Source organism: Oncorhynchus nerka, linkage group LG14 (genome assembly GCF_034236695.1).
Source record: "Oncorhynchus nerka isolate Pitt River linkage group LG14, Oner_Uvic_2.0, whole genome shotgun sequence".
Classification (NCBI taxonomy): Eukaryota; Metazoa; Chordata; class Actinopteri; order Salmoniformes; family Salmonidae; genus Oncorhynchus; species Oncorhynchus nerka.
The window spans coordinates 19,897,077-19,912,216 of NC_088409.1; the positions used below are offsets into that span (position 1 = coordinate 19,897,077).

General features: G+C 43.5%; 1 protein-coding gene across 3 annotated transcripts in view; it reads right to left on the reverse strand.

Annotated features, from left to right (window-relative positions):
• The window catches only part of LOC115120847 (nuclear receptor subfamily 4 group A member 3-like), a 36,788-nt gene extending 22,194 nt beyond the window's left edge, over positions 1-14,594 (reverse strand). Inside the window, exons 1-3 of one of the 3 annotated variants that reach the window (XM_065027709.1) lie at positions 14,305-14,594; positions 9,931-10,083; positions 3,540-4,339 (exon numbers count right to left, since the gene is read on the reverse strand). In XM_065027709.1, coding sequence (XP_064883781.1) covers positions 3,540-4,337 — 798 coding nt within the window. In that variant the 5' untranslated portion in view covers positions 4,338-4,339; positions 9,931-10,083; positions 14,305-14,594. Of the gene's footprint in view, positions 1-3,539; positions 4,340-8,835; positions 8,918-9,930; positions 10,084-14,304 lie in introns of those variants that run through there. The other 2 variants (XM_065027710.1, XM_065027708.1) reach the window with 2 other exon arrangements.
• Between the last annotated feature and the right edge of the window lie 546 nt (positions 14,595-15,140).

The following is a 15,140-nucleotide window of genomic DNA, read 5'->3' on the forward strand; positions in this document are numbered from 1 at the left end:
CGTTAGATGGTGGCCATCACCTGCTGATTCCTGTCTCTAACATTAGATGGTGGCCATCACCTGCTGATTCCTGTCTCTAACGTTAGATGGTGGCCATCACCTGCTGATTCCTGTCTCTAACATTAGATGGTGGCCATCACCTGCTGATTCCTGTCTCTAACATTAGATGGTGGCCATCACCTGCTGATTCCTGTCTCTAACGTTAGATGGTGGCCATCACCTGCTGATTCCTGTCTCTAACATTAGATGGTGGCCATCACCTGCTGATTCCTGTCTCTAACATTAGATGGTGGCCATCACCTGCTGATTCCTGTCTCTAACGTTAGATGGTGGCCATCACCTGCTGATTCCTGTCTCTAACATTAGATGGTGGCCATCACCTGCTGATTCCTGTCTCTAACGTTAGATGGTGGCCATCACCTGCTGATTCCTGTCTCTAACATTAGATGGTGGCCATCACCTGTTGAGTCCTGTCTCTAACATTACATGGTGGCCATCACCTGCTGATTCCTGTCTCTAACGTTAGATGGTGGCCATCACCTGCTGATTCCTGTCTCTAACATTAGATGGTGGCCATCACCTGTTGAGTCCTGTCTCTAACGTTAGATGGTGGCCATCACCTGCTGATTCCTGTCTCTAACATTAGATGGTGGCCATCACCTGCTGATTCCTGTCTCTAACATTAGATGGTGGCCATCACCTGCTGATTCCTGTCTCTAACGTTAGATGGTGGCCATCACCTGCTGATTCCTGTCTCTAACGTTAGATGGTGGCCATCACCTGCTGATTCCTGTCTCTAACGTTAGATGGTGGCCATCACCTGCTGATTCCTGTCTCTAACATTAGATGGTGGCCATCACCTGCTGATTCCTGTCTCTAACGTTAGACAGTATTCGGGAAATGAGCAGATGTGGTGAATGTTGTGCAAACGTTGTTAGGAAAATGTTGTGTGGATAACTTTGTGTACAGTTTTTATGTTTAATGTTGTGTACATGTTGTGTGTTTAATGTTGTGTAAATATTGTGTGGTTAATGGCGTGCTTGTTGTTGTATTTTACATTTACATTTAAGTCATTTAGCAGACGCTCTTATCCAGAGCGACTTACAAATTGGTGCTTTCACCTTAAGACATCCAGTGGAACAGCCACTTTACAATAGTGCATCTAGGTCTTTTAAGGTGGGGGGGGGGGGGGGGTGAGAAGGATTACTTTATCCTATCCTAGGTATTCCTTAAAGAGGTGGGGTATAATTGTATAATGTTGTATGGATAAGGTTGTACAACCTTTTGTGTATAATGTTGTGTAGATGTTGTGTGTATAATATTGTGTGGATGTTGTGGGGACAATGTTGTGTAGATGAAGATGTACAAATGTTTTCTGGCTGTTTAGCTTTGACTGTCATCTCTGGAATCACTGAAGTGCAGGATAAACATATTGTGTGTGTGTGTGTGTGTGTGTGTGTGTGTGTGTGTGTGTGTGTGTGTGTGTGTGTGTGTGTGTGTGTGTGTGTGTGTGTGTGTGTGTGTGTGTGTGTGTGTGTGTGTGTGCATGCGTGCGTGCATGCGTGTGTGTCTGTGAGGCTGATGTGGGATGTTGACAGGCTGCGTCTGGGTGCTGAGCTGTGTAGCAGACGCAGAACCCACAGCACGAAGGCATACACACATACACACACACACACACACACACACACACACACACACACACAGCCCCTGGCCTGCAGCCACCAGACGCTGCTTTCATTAATTACTAAATAAAAACAAATTGTGAAACTAATTGAAAAGAGTGATAATTCATTTCCACCTACCACAGGCCTCATTCAAATTATCTCTATGTACCTTCTGTCCCTTTTTTTCCCTGTCTCTTTCTTTTCTTTCTCCCGTCTCTACTTCTCTCTCTCCTTTTCCATCGAACTAAATGAAACCCACCAGAAAGACCACGTTTTAAAGATGACAGGATGAAATGGGATGGACATTAAATCTTGTATTGGGATGACAAATATTTCATTTTACACGCACATACAAGAAGTGAAATAAGCCCTATGACTAAAAGCAGGCTCCTGAACAATGACATAAGGTACTGAGATGAGTGTGTGCCTGCGTGCTCGCATGCGTATGTGTGTGTGTGTGGGATGTGTTATATATGACGTGAGATAACTGTTATAAGAGACCGAACGGAAACTGTAGAGGAAGTAAATGTATAATACTGGAGGAATGAATTCTTAACAAACCACATGTATTTTTACTGCTCTAAAACATTATTAGTTACAGCCTTTTCATTTCAACTTTATTTAAACCAGGAAGTTCCATTCAACTTTTTCAAGGGAGAAGTTTGAATAGTTACTGTACTTATGCTCAGTGTTACGATATGGATGTGAGAACCTAGCTGTGGGATTGGGTGAATGATCTAGCTCTCTGGATTTTGGTGAATATGTTGTTATCCAATTGTCTTCCTACGGTGCTGTTTCTCTCTCTCTCTTTCTCTCTCTCTCTTTCTCTACCTGGTTGAAGGGTCTCCCAGCTCATCAGAGAGACTAAGGAAAAGAGAGAGAGAGATAAAGAGAGAGAGAGAGAGAGAGAGAGAGAGAGAGAGAGAGCTAGAGAGAGAGAGAGAGAGAGCTAGAGATAGAGCTAGAGAGAGAGAGAGAGAGAGAGAGAGAAAGAGAAAGACAAAGACAAAGACAAAGACAAAGAGAAAGAGAAAGAGAAAGAGAAAAAAGAGAGACATAAGAGAGAGTATTTCTCTTTCTATCTGTCTCTCAATTCAATTCAATTCAAGGGGCTTTATTGGCATGGTAAACATGTGTTAACATTGCCAAAGCAAGTGAGGTAGATAATATAGAAAAGTGAAATAAACAATACAAATTAACAGTAAACATTACACATACATCTCTCTCTCTCCATCTCACTCTCTCTATCTCTCTCTCCCTCTCTCTCGCTATCTCTCTCTCTCCCTCCCTCTCACTATCTCTCTCTCTCTATCTCTCTCTCTCATGAGATGGACTTTTAGCAGCCACTGTATTTTTATCGCACCCCGCCGTCACGACACACACACAACCTTTCTGCCCTGCTGGTTGCCTGGGGAGACGACCCTCACAGGCGCCGTGGAAACTCCTCAGACGATTTAGAGAGCACTCAGTGAACAACAGAATGAGAGAGAGAAAGAGAGAGAGAGAGCGAGAGAGAGAGAAAGGGGGGGGGCACAGTCCTCCTCCAAGCTCTGCATGAGCGAGAGACTGGTGTAACTCTTGAGACATGTTCAAATTCGAGGGCTCAGGGTACTGCAAGCTAACAACCTCCAGTCATGTCTGTTTGTAGCTCGCTAAATGAACATTGTGACGCCTCTATGGATCAGATCTCACCTGAACATGGCCCTAGTATTAACATAGAGCAGATCCAGGGAGGGTGGGAGGGAGAGAGAGAGAGAGAGAGAGAGAGAGAGAGAGAGAGAGAGAGAGAGAGAGAGAGAGAGGGGAGAATAGCATGAGAGATGCTCATGCGGGTGTCATCAGGTGAGTGTGAGGTGGTGTTTCAGGTGGTCTTACCTTGAAGAAGCCTTTGCAGCCCTCGCAGGTGCGTACGCCGTAGTGCTGGCAGGCAGCATTGTCGCCACACACGGCACAGGTGCCCTCTCCTGGGGGGCCGCGATGAGGGGGCGAGGGCAGGCGGTCCCCCAGCAGAGGGTTACAGGACCCCAGCGCCAGAGAACGGAAGGCCAGTCCCCCCGGACCCCCAACCCCGCGGTGCAGCTGGTACAGGTGCTGTTCCAGGGGCGGGCCGTGGGGGTGAGGGGGCACCGAGGAGGACGAGGAAGAGGATGAGGAGGAAGAGCGAGGCAGCCCCCCTCCCAACCCCTCGTACCCCCCACTGTGGGGAGGGGATTGCTGGTAGAAGTGGGGGAAGCGAACGGACTTGAGGGGGCCGTGGGAGGGGGGCTGCAGGGAGAGGTGGGGGGAGTCATCCCAGAGGAAGGAGGAGCCAGGCTGGGGGGCGAGAGAGGGGGTGGTGGGGGTGGACGGAGGAGACTGTTTAAAGTACATGGAGGAGGTGGGCATGGTGTCAGATTGTGGGTAGGACTCCTCCTCCTTCTTTATAAGCGGCCTATGGGAGGGCATCTGGTATAGGCAGGAGGACTTGGGCTCGTAGCTCCCCTCGACAAACACGTTGAAGCTGGGCAGAGAGGTGGTGGCGGCCGCCGAGATCTCACCCCCCCCCAAGTCCAACTTGGTATAGTCTGGGGTCATGAGGTCAGAGCTGTAGCTGTCGCCCTGGTAACCAAAGGACTGGGCGGAGTAGGACGAGCCTGGAGGGGCGGGCCCATACTGTGCCTGCACACAAGGCATGTCTACAGAGAAAGATGGGAGGAGAGAGAGAGAGAGAGAGAGAGAGAGAGAGAGAGAGAGAGAGAGAGAGAGAGAGAGAGAATCAAGTTGATATGTTATATACAGAATTGTAACATCAACATTGTAGTGATAGTGAGAGTGTAGCGTGTGTGTGAGAATGTTGGGGTGGTGATGGACACAGTTTGGTGCTGAAACCAACAAAACAGCAGGATCTCCTCCCTATTTATGACGTTGATTATTTATGCAGTTAACAGATGCACATAATGCAATAGTATGAACCGTGTGAGGAAGCTGTTAGTGTGTTGTTAGTGTAATTCCCTTAATATAACACTCATTAGCCAATTAGTCAAGCAAATAAAAACATGTTAGCCAATCGGTGAAGCAGATAAAAACACATTAGCCAATCAGTGAAGCTAAGCTCAGCGGTTCTTGCTCACACGGCAGGAAACGGAAGAAAACGTTTTGGAATGTACCTTAACTTGTCTGATAACAACTGTCTTTCTTAAATCATTAAATCAACTTTTTCTTCCATTTTCTCGAACTGAATGAGCCCCAGATTGAATCCCCATCCACTTTGCATTCAACACACCTGGTCATAATCACCTACAGCTATACATACAACCACACACACACAATGCAACCCTCACTCCAGCACAGCTAAACTGTAGGAGCAGTTTGTTAGTATGTACTGTGTGTGTGTGTGTGTGTGTGTGTGTGTGTGTGTGTGTGTGCGTGCGTGCGTGCGTGCGTGTGTGTGCGTGCGTGTGTGTGTGTGTCTTGCCCTAGTTTATCTGTCGTTTGGGGACTAAATGAGGTCTGTATCATTAAATGTTAATGGACCCCTCATGGTGCTGGACCCTTACTAACTCTGGCCTCTAAAACAACCAGCCACACACATGTTCTGTCACATACTGCCATGACAAGCTCAAAGATAGGATGGGGAACTGTGAGTGTGCGCGCGTGTGTACACAATGAATCAAGGGAGAGGTTAATTATCATAACGACCGTCTTAGACTGGGGATCACACACACAGCCCACAATGTAACCACAAATGAATAATATGAATAATAATAATAACAACAATAATTGTTTAGATTTGTATAATAATTATAATAACAATAATATATACAGTTGAAGTCAGAAGTTTACATACACCTTAGCCAAATACATTTAAACTCCGTTTTTCACAATTCCTGACATTTAATCCTAGTAAAAATTCCCTGTCTTAGGTCAGTTAGGATCACCACTTTATTTTAAGAATGTGAAATGTCAGAATAATAGTAGAGAGTGGTTTATTTCAGCTTTTTTTCTTTCATCACATTCCCAGTGGGTCAGAAGTTTACATACTCAATTAGTATTTGGTAGCATTGCCTTTAAATTGTTTAACTTGGGTCAAATGTTTCAGGTAGCCTTCCACAAGCTTCCCACAATAAGTTGGGTGAATTTTGGCCCATTCCTCCTGACGGAGCTGGTGTAACTGAGTCAGGTTTGAAAGCCTCCTTGCTCACACACGCTTTTTCAGTTCTGCCCACACATTTTCTATGGGATTGAGGTCAGGGCTTTGTGATGGTAACTCCAATACCTTGACTTTGTTGTCCTTAAGCCAATTTGCCACAACTTTGGAAGTATGCTTGGGGTCATTGTCCATTTGGAAGACCCATTTGCGACCAAGCTTTAACTTCACCAGGAGGGACTGGTGAAGTGCACCAGTCCCTCCTGCAGCAAAGCACCCCCACAAGCTGATGCTGCCTCCTGTGCTTCACGGTTGGGATGGTGTTCTTCGGCTTGCAAGCCTCACCCTTTTCCCTCCAAACATAACGATGGTCATTATGGCCAAACAGTTCTATTTCTGTTTCATCAGACCAGAGGACATTTCTCCAAAAAGTACGATCTTTATCCCCATGTGCAGTTGCAAACTGTAGTCTGGCATTTTTGGCGCAGTGGCATCTTGCTTGCTGAGTGGCCTTTCAGTTTATGTCGATATAGGACTAGTTTTACTGTGAATATAGATACTTTTGCACATGTTTCCTCCAGCATCTTCACAAGGTCCTTTGCTGTTGTTCTGGGATTGATTTGCACTTTTCCCACCAAAGTACGTTCATCTCTAGGAGACAGAACGCATCTCCTTCCTGAGCGGTATGACGGCTGCGTGGTCCCATGGTGTTTATACTTGCGTACTATTGTTTGTACAGATGAACGTGGTACCTTCAGGCGTTTGGTAATTGCTCCCAAGGATGAACCAGACTTGTGGAGGTCTACAATTCTTTTTACGAGGTCTTGGCTGATTTCCTTTGATTTTCCCATGATGTCAAGCAGAGGCACCGAGTTTGGAGGTAGGCCTTGAAATACATCCACAGGTACACCTCCAATTGACTCAAATTATGTCAATTAGCCTATCAGAAGCTTCTAAAGCCATGACATCATTTTCTGGAATTTCCCAAGCTGTTTAAAGGCACAGTCAACTTAGTGGATGTAAACTACTGACCCACTGGAATTGGGGTACAGTGAATTATAAGTGAAATAATGTTGGAGAAATGACTTGTGTCATGCACAAAGTAGATGTCCTAACTGACTTGCCAAAACTGTAGTTTGTTAACAAGAAATGTGTGGAGTGGTTGAAAAACGAGTTTTAATGACTTCAACCTAAGTGTATGTAAACTTCAGACTTCAACTGTAGTTATCTATTGTTGATCAATATTAAAACCTGCTTTTGATGGAGAGAAAAACATCTCAAGACATTTTTCACCTCTGTAGAGAGGCAGAGGTGAGCCTGGGCTCTAATGTATTAGCCTACCTGTGTGTGTGTGTGTGTGTGTGTGTGTGTGTCGTAAGTGCCCATGGTTTGTGGTGTTTGCTCTTCGCTCTCGAGAAGGGAACTGTCAACAGCGCGCGGTTCCCATTGACGCTCTGCGTGCGCTGTGTCGTAATCGTCTTGTCCCCACGCGTCATATTTATTTAGTCAAATATGGGACTTATGAAGCCTACTACCATCATTTTTCCTACACGCCTCCTTTCCTCTGCGGACTCTTAACAACTGTGTACATTTGCCCTATGCACATGGCGCAGGCACAAACGTAACTAAATGACATATTTATTAAGTTCGTTTTGAACAGTGAACACAATATAACTGTACATTTTGGCTACGTGACTTTACCTGTGGGCTCGAAGCCCTGGCATGACTCACACCTTACAGCGGGAGACACCTATATTAGAGACAGAGATACAGATGTCACCATGGGTGAGCCGCAGGGCTAAAAATGTAACGACGGGGACGCGCGAGAGACACGAGGTCAGGGGGGAGTTTGGAGGTCTGACTCAAACTTTCTCAGAGTGCGCGAGTTCCATCCATCTGGAAAGGAGTGGGCGAGCACGGCTGCACTCGAGCAACCGCCAGAGTTTTCTTTTATTTCTATGACGGCCTCGCGAGTGACCCAGGCAGTTGCACTACCCACGCGGAAACAGGCCTACAGGTGTACAGAGATGAAGGGGATTTGTAACTGCCTGTGTCTTCAAGAGGAGAAAAGGAAGAGAGAGAGAGATGTTTCCTGGGTCTATCCAACAGTGGGGGAGGGGGGGCTGATGTGTTTAATTCCAATTGAAACGCTTCCGTATAAGACTACTCCACCTACCTTGCCTGAAGTCAAACGCATACATGCACGTATGGACACACCCCCATTCACACACATAGTGATGATGTAAACACAACCTAACTGATGTGTGTACCTTCTCCTCACCGTGCCCCTATGCACATACATCTACTTCTGAGTAAACACACACACACACACACACATACACACATACACACACACACATACATACACACATACACACATACACACACACACACACACACACATATTCAGACGATGCAGTGTCATGTTAAAACCAAGCCAGAAGCACTCTAATGACACCAGATTATATCCCAAAAACCGAAAACACCCTTTTCATTCAAACACCACACCTCCACCTAACAGCAAGTTTGTGCGTGTGTGAGTGTGTATGTGTCAGTGGAGAATGTGTGTGTATGCTTGTGTGTACAACATGCATGAGTATTTGAGTGCATGCATGTGTGAGTGTGTGCTTAAGCTACATGTGTGTTAAACAGTGAGGGTTCAGGACAGACAAGCCAGGCAGATAAATGCTACCAGCTCTCAGAGTCTCACGACTGAATTAGACGTTGATCCACATACTCAAACGTCAAATTTCGAAGTTGTTCCAAACTTCAAATTTCGTTTCTTTAAGGTTAAGATTAGACAATAACTCCGAAATTTTCAATTTAGGGTAAAGTTCAGACATGAACTTCGAATGGTTAAGGTAAAGTTAAGGTTTGGGATAGGCTTAAAACAAACAACTTCCAGGTCATCTCCCCACTTGCACAGACATGGATGGAAGTTGAATACTGAATCGTATAACGGGTGACCTGGCTGGATAAGCGTGTGTGTGTGCACGTGTACGTGTACGTGTGTGGTATGATGATCAGAGAGAAGCAGTCTCTAACCTCGAGGTGTGCATTTCAACTGGACACAATGCATCCGTTCCAAAAACTGAGCGTGCTTGTTCATTGTCAGAATGCCATAGATCTAACAAACAAGACATGAAGTGCATAAGTAAATACATAATACATTCTATCGATCAAGGAAACATTCAGAAGCTATATATGTATATATATATATTTTTTTAAAGTTGATTTTAATGGACACTCATATGGGCAGACTTGATCATTCTACCTAAATATTACAGTCAAAACACACGCAGATTGAAACAGATTGACAGCAGACAGCGATTTGAGACATTCGATCTAAATCTTATTTTGTGTGTTAGTTTTTGGACGGGTATTGACCCGCACATGAGTAAACCGCTTCTTCACATTCATGAAATGTACTTGAAGTACTTGAACTTGATCTAAATACAGGTATGATGCAGAAACCCAGAACGGGTTTTTGTCCTAGAGGCTGTAGTCGCCTCTAACCGCAGGCTCGAGGGCCCCATGTGTCCCTATACCGGCGGGACAGACTCCCTTTATCACCTTAATCTATCAGGAGAAAATACATGTGCTTTTAAATTAGGCTACTTTATTTTGGCCTTGAAGGTTTAATACGTTTAACCTCATTAAGTTCATTAAGCAGATCGATATCTACAGATTTGACTAATTAGATTTTTTGGTCCTGCTTTTAAGGTCGGTGTGTCTAGTTTCAGAAGACTATTTCCGTCCCCATATCTATAGATGGAAATGTCAACTCGCGCGCACTCACTGACACAACACGTTTAGAATTATAAATCAGAACTGACTTGGAATATATTAAATGACCATTTAGACCATTCAATATCGGTTAAATTAAAATAATAAATTATGTTGTTGGTCTAAACTATATGGTTTGTTATATAAACATTTTTTGAAATATATAGGCCTAATATTGTACTTAATAAAATAAACGCACTATAGACCTAGCGTGAGACACGGCTGACTGAATGAAGAAACCCATGGCGGACTAATAGTTTGAAATCTACACGTGCATTTGAAACAGGTTTTAAAAGCACCAACTCAGGACAGGTGCGACGACGACCCGGGCCTGTTCCCGGTGTTTTTCAGTACCTGGTGTGAAAGCCTCGCGCTGAATGGTGTTCTGTGTGGGGGGCTGGGGATTGATGCGACTGTGGTGGAGGACCGGGAGCGGGGAGGACTCGAAGGGACTGTCCGGTAGCCGGGACTCTGAGCTCGACTGGGCGCGCTCTTCCGAACCCGGGTCTGGAGGAAAGAAACACTGGTCACAACCAGAGACATGGGAACTCCCAAAGCACACCGACACGGATGACATAGCTTACTGCACAAATACAATACAATCACAAAGAGCGGAATAAAGTCGCACATAATATAGCCTACACAGATTACCCGGATGGAACAAAACGCACAGAAATTAAAACATGAACAGAATAAAATGAATTCTCTGTGATGAGGGGAAAACCAGCAGGCGTAGAGGTGTGATACAGAATTAAAGGTCAGACCTAGAAAGAGATCCACAGACATGCGACAGAAGATTGGAGGAATATACATGATTATAAGTACAATTATAATTTAGAAAATCTGCAAACATCCCATAGTGCTCATTGAATGAATGCTTCACCAAATACAGAAGTGAACAGATATTATCTATAACCTCTCTATATAATTTAGCCTACAACTCAGAAATAGAGCAATCATTTTGAATTCCAATTTCAACTCGTATAAAAGTAAAATATTGAAGATCGATGAGAATAGACTAAAATAATATAGACTAAAATTAAAAACTAGAATCACTTCACCTGCGAGCAGCATAAAAATAATACTTAAATCTAACAATGATCTATATCGTGAAATATCATATGAATCTATTAAATTATCATATTAACACTTTTTCAAACAAACAATAATATTAAATTAAACGAGTTATTTGCAATTCATAAAACAAGTGTCTTCAAAAGAGCATGGTTATCATTTTGTTAAAATTTCCGGTGGTTCTTTCCCGCGCTAGTCTGAGGCTCATGCACTACAGGTCTCAGGGTTCAAATGGGTTCGTTATTAGAAAGAGAAAATAGGTTACAATATCCACCTGAGTAAGTTATGAATCTCAGAAGCGAAACCTCTCCGCTCCCAGTGCGTCTTTGCTGCCAGCCAGAGCACAGCTAACCGCAGACAAGAGATTTCACAGCGCCTAGCGCCCCCTCTCTGCAGCACTCACCTACAAACACTGACCCATACCCGGACTAATTCTCTCCACTAAACCGGGGTCCAGTCCTCCCTCTCCGGACTCATTCTCTGAACCGTCCCGGCCGGGAGACATGCAGTCTTTTGGAGATCACTGAAAAGTTTAACTCTGTTTAGATAGGTTCTTAACATTATCACTTTTCCAATAGGCCTGCGGGCTGACAACATCTGAAACTATAGCCTAGGGATATAACACGTTTTTTGTTGTTGCTTTGTCTGACATGTTTATATGCCTATTATTCACTCAATGTCTGGAGAATGAGTTAGGCTCAATTCTAACATGAACCTCACCAGGATACAGACAGTCGCTTCTCCCAGTCTCTCACATTCTCAATCTCTACCACACCAGAATGCTTGGCTAATCAGGAGAGGAAATGTCATATTCTGCCTCAATTGTTTATACTTCATAGACTTGGATGTCATTGTATTCAATTACATGATTTGTTGTTTGTTTTGTAATAAAGTGTGCTGTGGTAATAGATCATATTGAATCGGTGTCAGACCGAAATAAAGCAAATAGCCTGTAACGCTTTTGAGAGCAAAAAGGCTATATGCATTTTACGCTTTTTAAAATTAGCCCCTAATTTTTCAAGGGAGACCTGGCCAAGGCAGCAACAATCTATACATTACAGAAATAAAAAGCATTTACACTCCTCTGTAACAGTCTCCCATCAACATACAGAGATATGTAGACAAAAGGGCTACAAAAAAAGCTCAAATTGCACTGGTCTGTGTGTGTCCATAATGTGAACACAGGGCAGAAGGGTCTCCCCTCTCTGTTTCTCTCTCGAGCCAGGCGGTGGGTGCTGGGCCGAGCGCCCCGGTAACCTAGAGAACCGCGAAAGAGCGGTGAAGCACGCGCCCCAAAGCGCCGGTATAGCCCCCCACGCCAATAAGCCAGTCAGCGCGAGGCTTCCAGCAAACACAGAGAGAAAAGAGAAGAGATAAAGGAGGGCTGGAGAAATATACAAGTACAGTAAATTAGCCCTGAGGAGCGAAGCTGTCAAAAAGAGGAGACAGTGTGTGTGTGTGTGTGTGTGTGTGTGTGTGTGTGTGTGTGTGTGTGTGTGTGTGTGTGTGCGTGTTTCTGTCTACACACCCAAAACCAATTTTAACCGCCTGAGAGAAACTCATACCACACATCTCATAGTGAAAGATACAAATTCTGGCCTTCAAAGAAATGATACGGACCAGAGACTGCTGTGTGAATAGGAGATGCAAACGTTTAATTGAACTTGGTCGATATATTTGAGAATCGGACTGAATCCTAAATGTAAAAAAAAAAGTAGGGTATTGGTCTTGGGGTCCAACCTGGTCTCAGAACATGTAGTTTTATTCTGTTGTAAATCTGAGGCACTCCATTTAGTATGATATGTTATGTTGTAAATGGTATTAATTTCTCGATGTCCATCATAAATTTCTTATGATATGTTATGAATTGCAAGTGTCCTACAGTGTGTTATGAATTTGCAAAACATACAATAAGTTATGATTTTGCAAAATGTATGATATGTTACGAATTCCAATTTGTTGTGGCTAAAGATAGCTAGGTGGCTAATGCTAACATTAGCTAGCTGGCTAGCGTTTGATAGGCTAGGGGTTAGGGGTTAAGGTTAAGGTTAAAATTAGGAGTTAGGCTAAAGGGTTAAGGTTATGGGTTAGCTACAGGATTAATGTTATATTTAGGGTTAGGAAAATAGTTAGCTAACATGCCAAGGATTTGCAAAGTAGCTAAAAAGTATTAAGTAGTAGGAAAGTTGCTAATTAGCTCAAATGCTAAAGTTGTCCATGATGAGATCGGAACACACAACCTTTGGGTTGCTAGACATTTACATTATACCCCCACCCATCCACCCTGACCACCTTTCGTTTTTTCCTGAAGTAACCAACGGTCTTATGTAACTATACCAAACATAACATATTTTGAGTGTCCTGGATTTACATCTACTATGGTATGTCTAGTCTATGATACCAGACTGGGTGGTCAGACCAACCTTAAGCCTCACTTCGAGTCATGGACCTCCTTGTTCCAGGATGACATTTAGGTCAAGATCCACATTCAATGGCAGTAACTTCAACTTCAGAAAGAGGCAAGGCTATAGATCAAACATTGACATTGTTAATGTCAATATTTGTTTCCCCTAATCATGTGAGCAATAATGTGAGCAATGACAGGCCTGTCTTATTCAGAAAAGCCACATGCTACACACAGACAGACATTTAGAGAGACAGTCAGAATACAAACAGACAGACAAACGACAGACAGACAGACAGTGTGACAGAGGACATTTAAGGTTGGTCACCGGCTGTACTAGTGTTTATAAAACAATATGTTTTATTTTGTAGGTATATAAGCACACTGTTTGTTCTAATCTATGAGAAACCTACCTGTTGGGATAAATGATGTCAACATAAATCATTTGAAATTAAACTAAAGCTGCCTGCACGTTCTTCTGCAACTTGCAGTCAGATTTATTTCAATAATATAAAATCGTCTCATGAAAAGCTCTCATATGTAAGATGTCTGTACTATAGGCCCAGGGCTAATATTCACCCAGCACACAGACCAACAAGCTCTCAGGGTTTTACCAATTCAACTATTCCCGTATAGCCGGGAATGAAAGGCGAGGTATTAGTCTGACACGCTCACTCACACACGTACAGCAAACTATGTGTTTTGTTTTATAACTATTGCAAAGGCATCAAACATGATGTCCACATAAAGCTGAATTAATACACAATCATGTCCTTTATAACAGTGGAGATAATAAGAGCCTTGATGTCAGCCCTCCTCTACTCTCAGCCTGTCTGACTGTCTGTCTGTGTTCTTCACTCAGCTCCATTAGTGCCTAATACTGCCTATGTCTCCCACTTCATTGTCTGACTGAGAGGCATCTATTTCCATGACAACCATAAAGAATATGATACCTTCCTTCAGCAAATTAAATTCAAATTCGGTTCCATCTGCCCTCGGTGACACCAAACACACACCCCGAGGCTCCCGAGCTCACGAGTTTGCCAAATCAACAGGTCATCATGCACGAGAGAGTTAAAGACAGCGCTCGTGTTTTAACAATATAACAAACCGATGTGCAGGGGAACCTACAACTAGGTATGTTTCTCTATGAGACCAATAGTCTAGTAGCCTAATGTAATAATTAATTAAGTGGTCTTTAGAATATGAGAGAAAGTCATTTATTCCCAGAAGTAAAGACAATAACTTACTTGTTTGCTGTAGCGGTTCCGTCTTTACATGTGTTATTAACCCAACATAAAGTCTCCTGTATAGATCCAGAATAATTACAAAAATTACCAAAGCTGATGAAAAGTAACACGTATATTTGCAGAACTCGTTGAGGATGAAGCGACAGAAGAAAAAAAAGTTATTCTTTCTTTTTGTTTTTCCTTTAATTATTCTAAAGGAAAGTAGGCTAGAATATAGTCCGGTGTGTGTTTTAAAAGTGTGTGATCCTGTGTATGTGCCAGTGATGATGCGCGCAAATGTAAAACCGTAGTGCGGGATTGTTTATGTGCGCGGTCTGAGGGAGAAAGTCTAATACAGCATTTATGTGAGTCTGCCTCCTCATAGAGCGCCTGGTATGCGCTACGTCAATGTGACGCCATGGGAGAGGTGACGTCACTCACTGTAGAGCTCCCTCGGCCCGGCCTCGCGGTACAGTACTAGACACATAAGCCCCGCACGCTGTGTGCCAGAAAAAGAGCGAGAGGGAGAGACAGAGAGATGGATGGTTGAGTGAGAGTGAGTTGATCTTATGATTTCACGACTGAATAGTTTCAGAAATGCCCAGGCGAGGGCGAGCAAGTGTCTACTGTACATGTAGTTTTTTTCATTACATTCTGGTAGTTGCACATTCATTTCCGGGATCTGAAGCCGTTTTTTATTAAGCATTTTCCACCATAATAATTTATATATCATCTATTAATTTGTAATTTTTGTATTTAATTTTTTAAACCTTATTTTGCCAGGTAAGATGACTGAGAACACATTCTCATTTACAACAAGGACCTGGGTAATAGTTACAGGGGAAGGAGGGAGGATG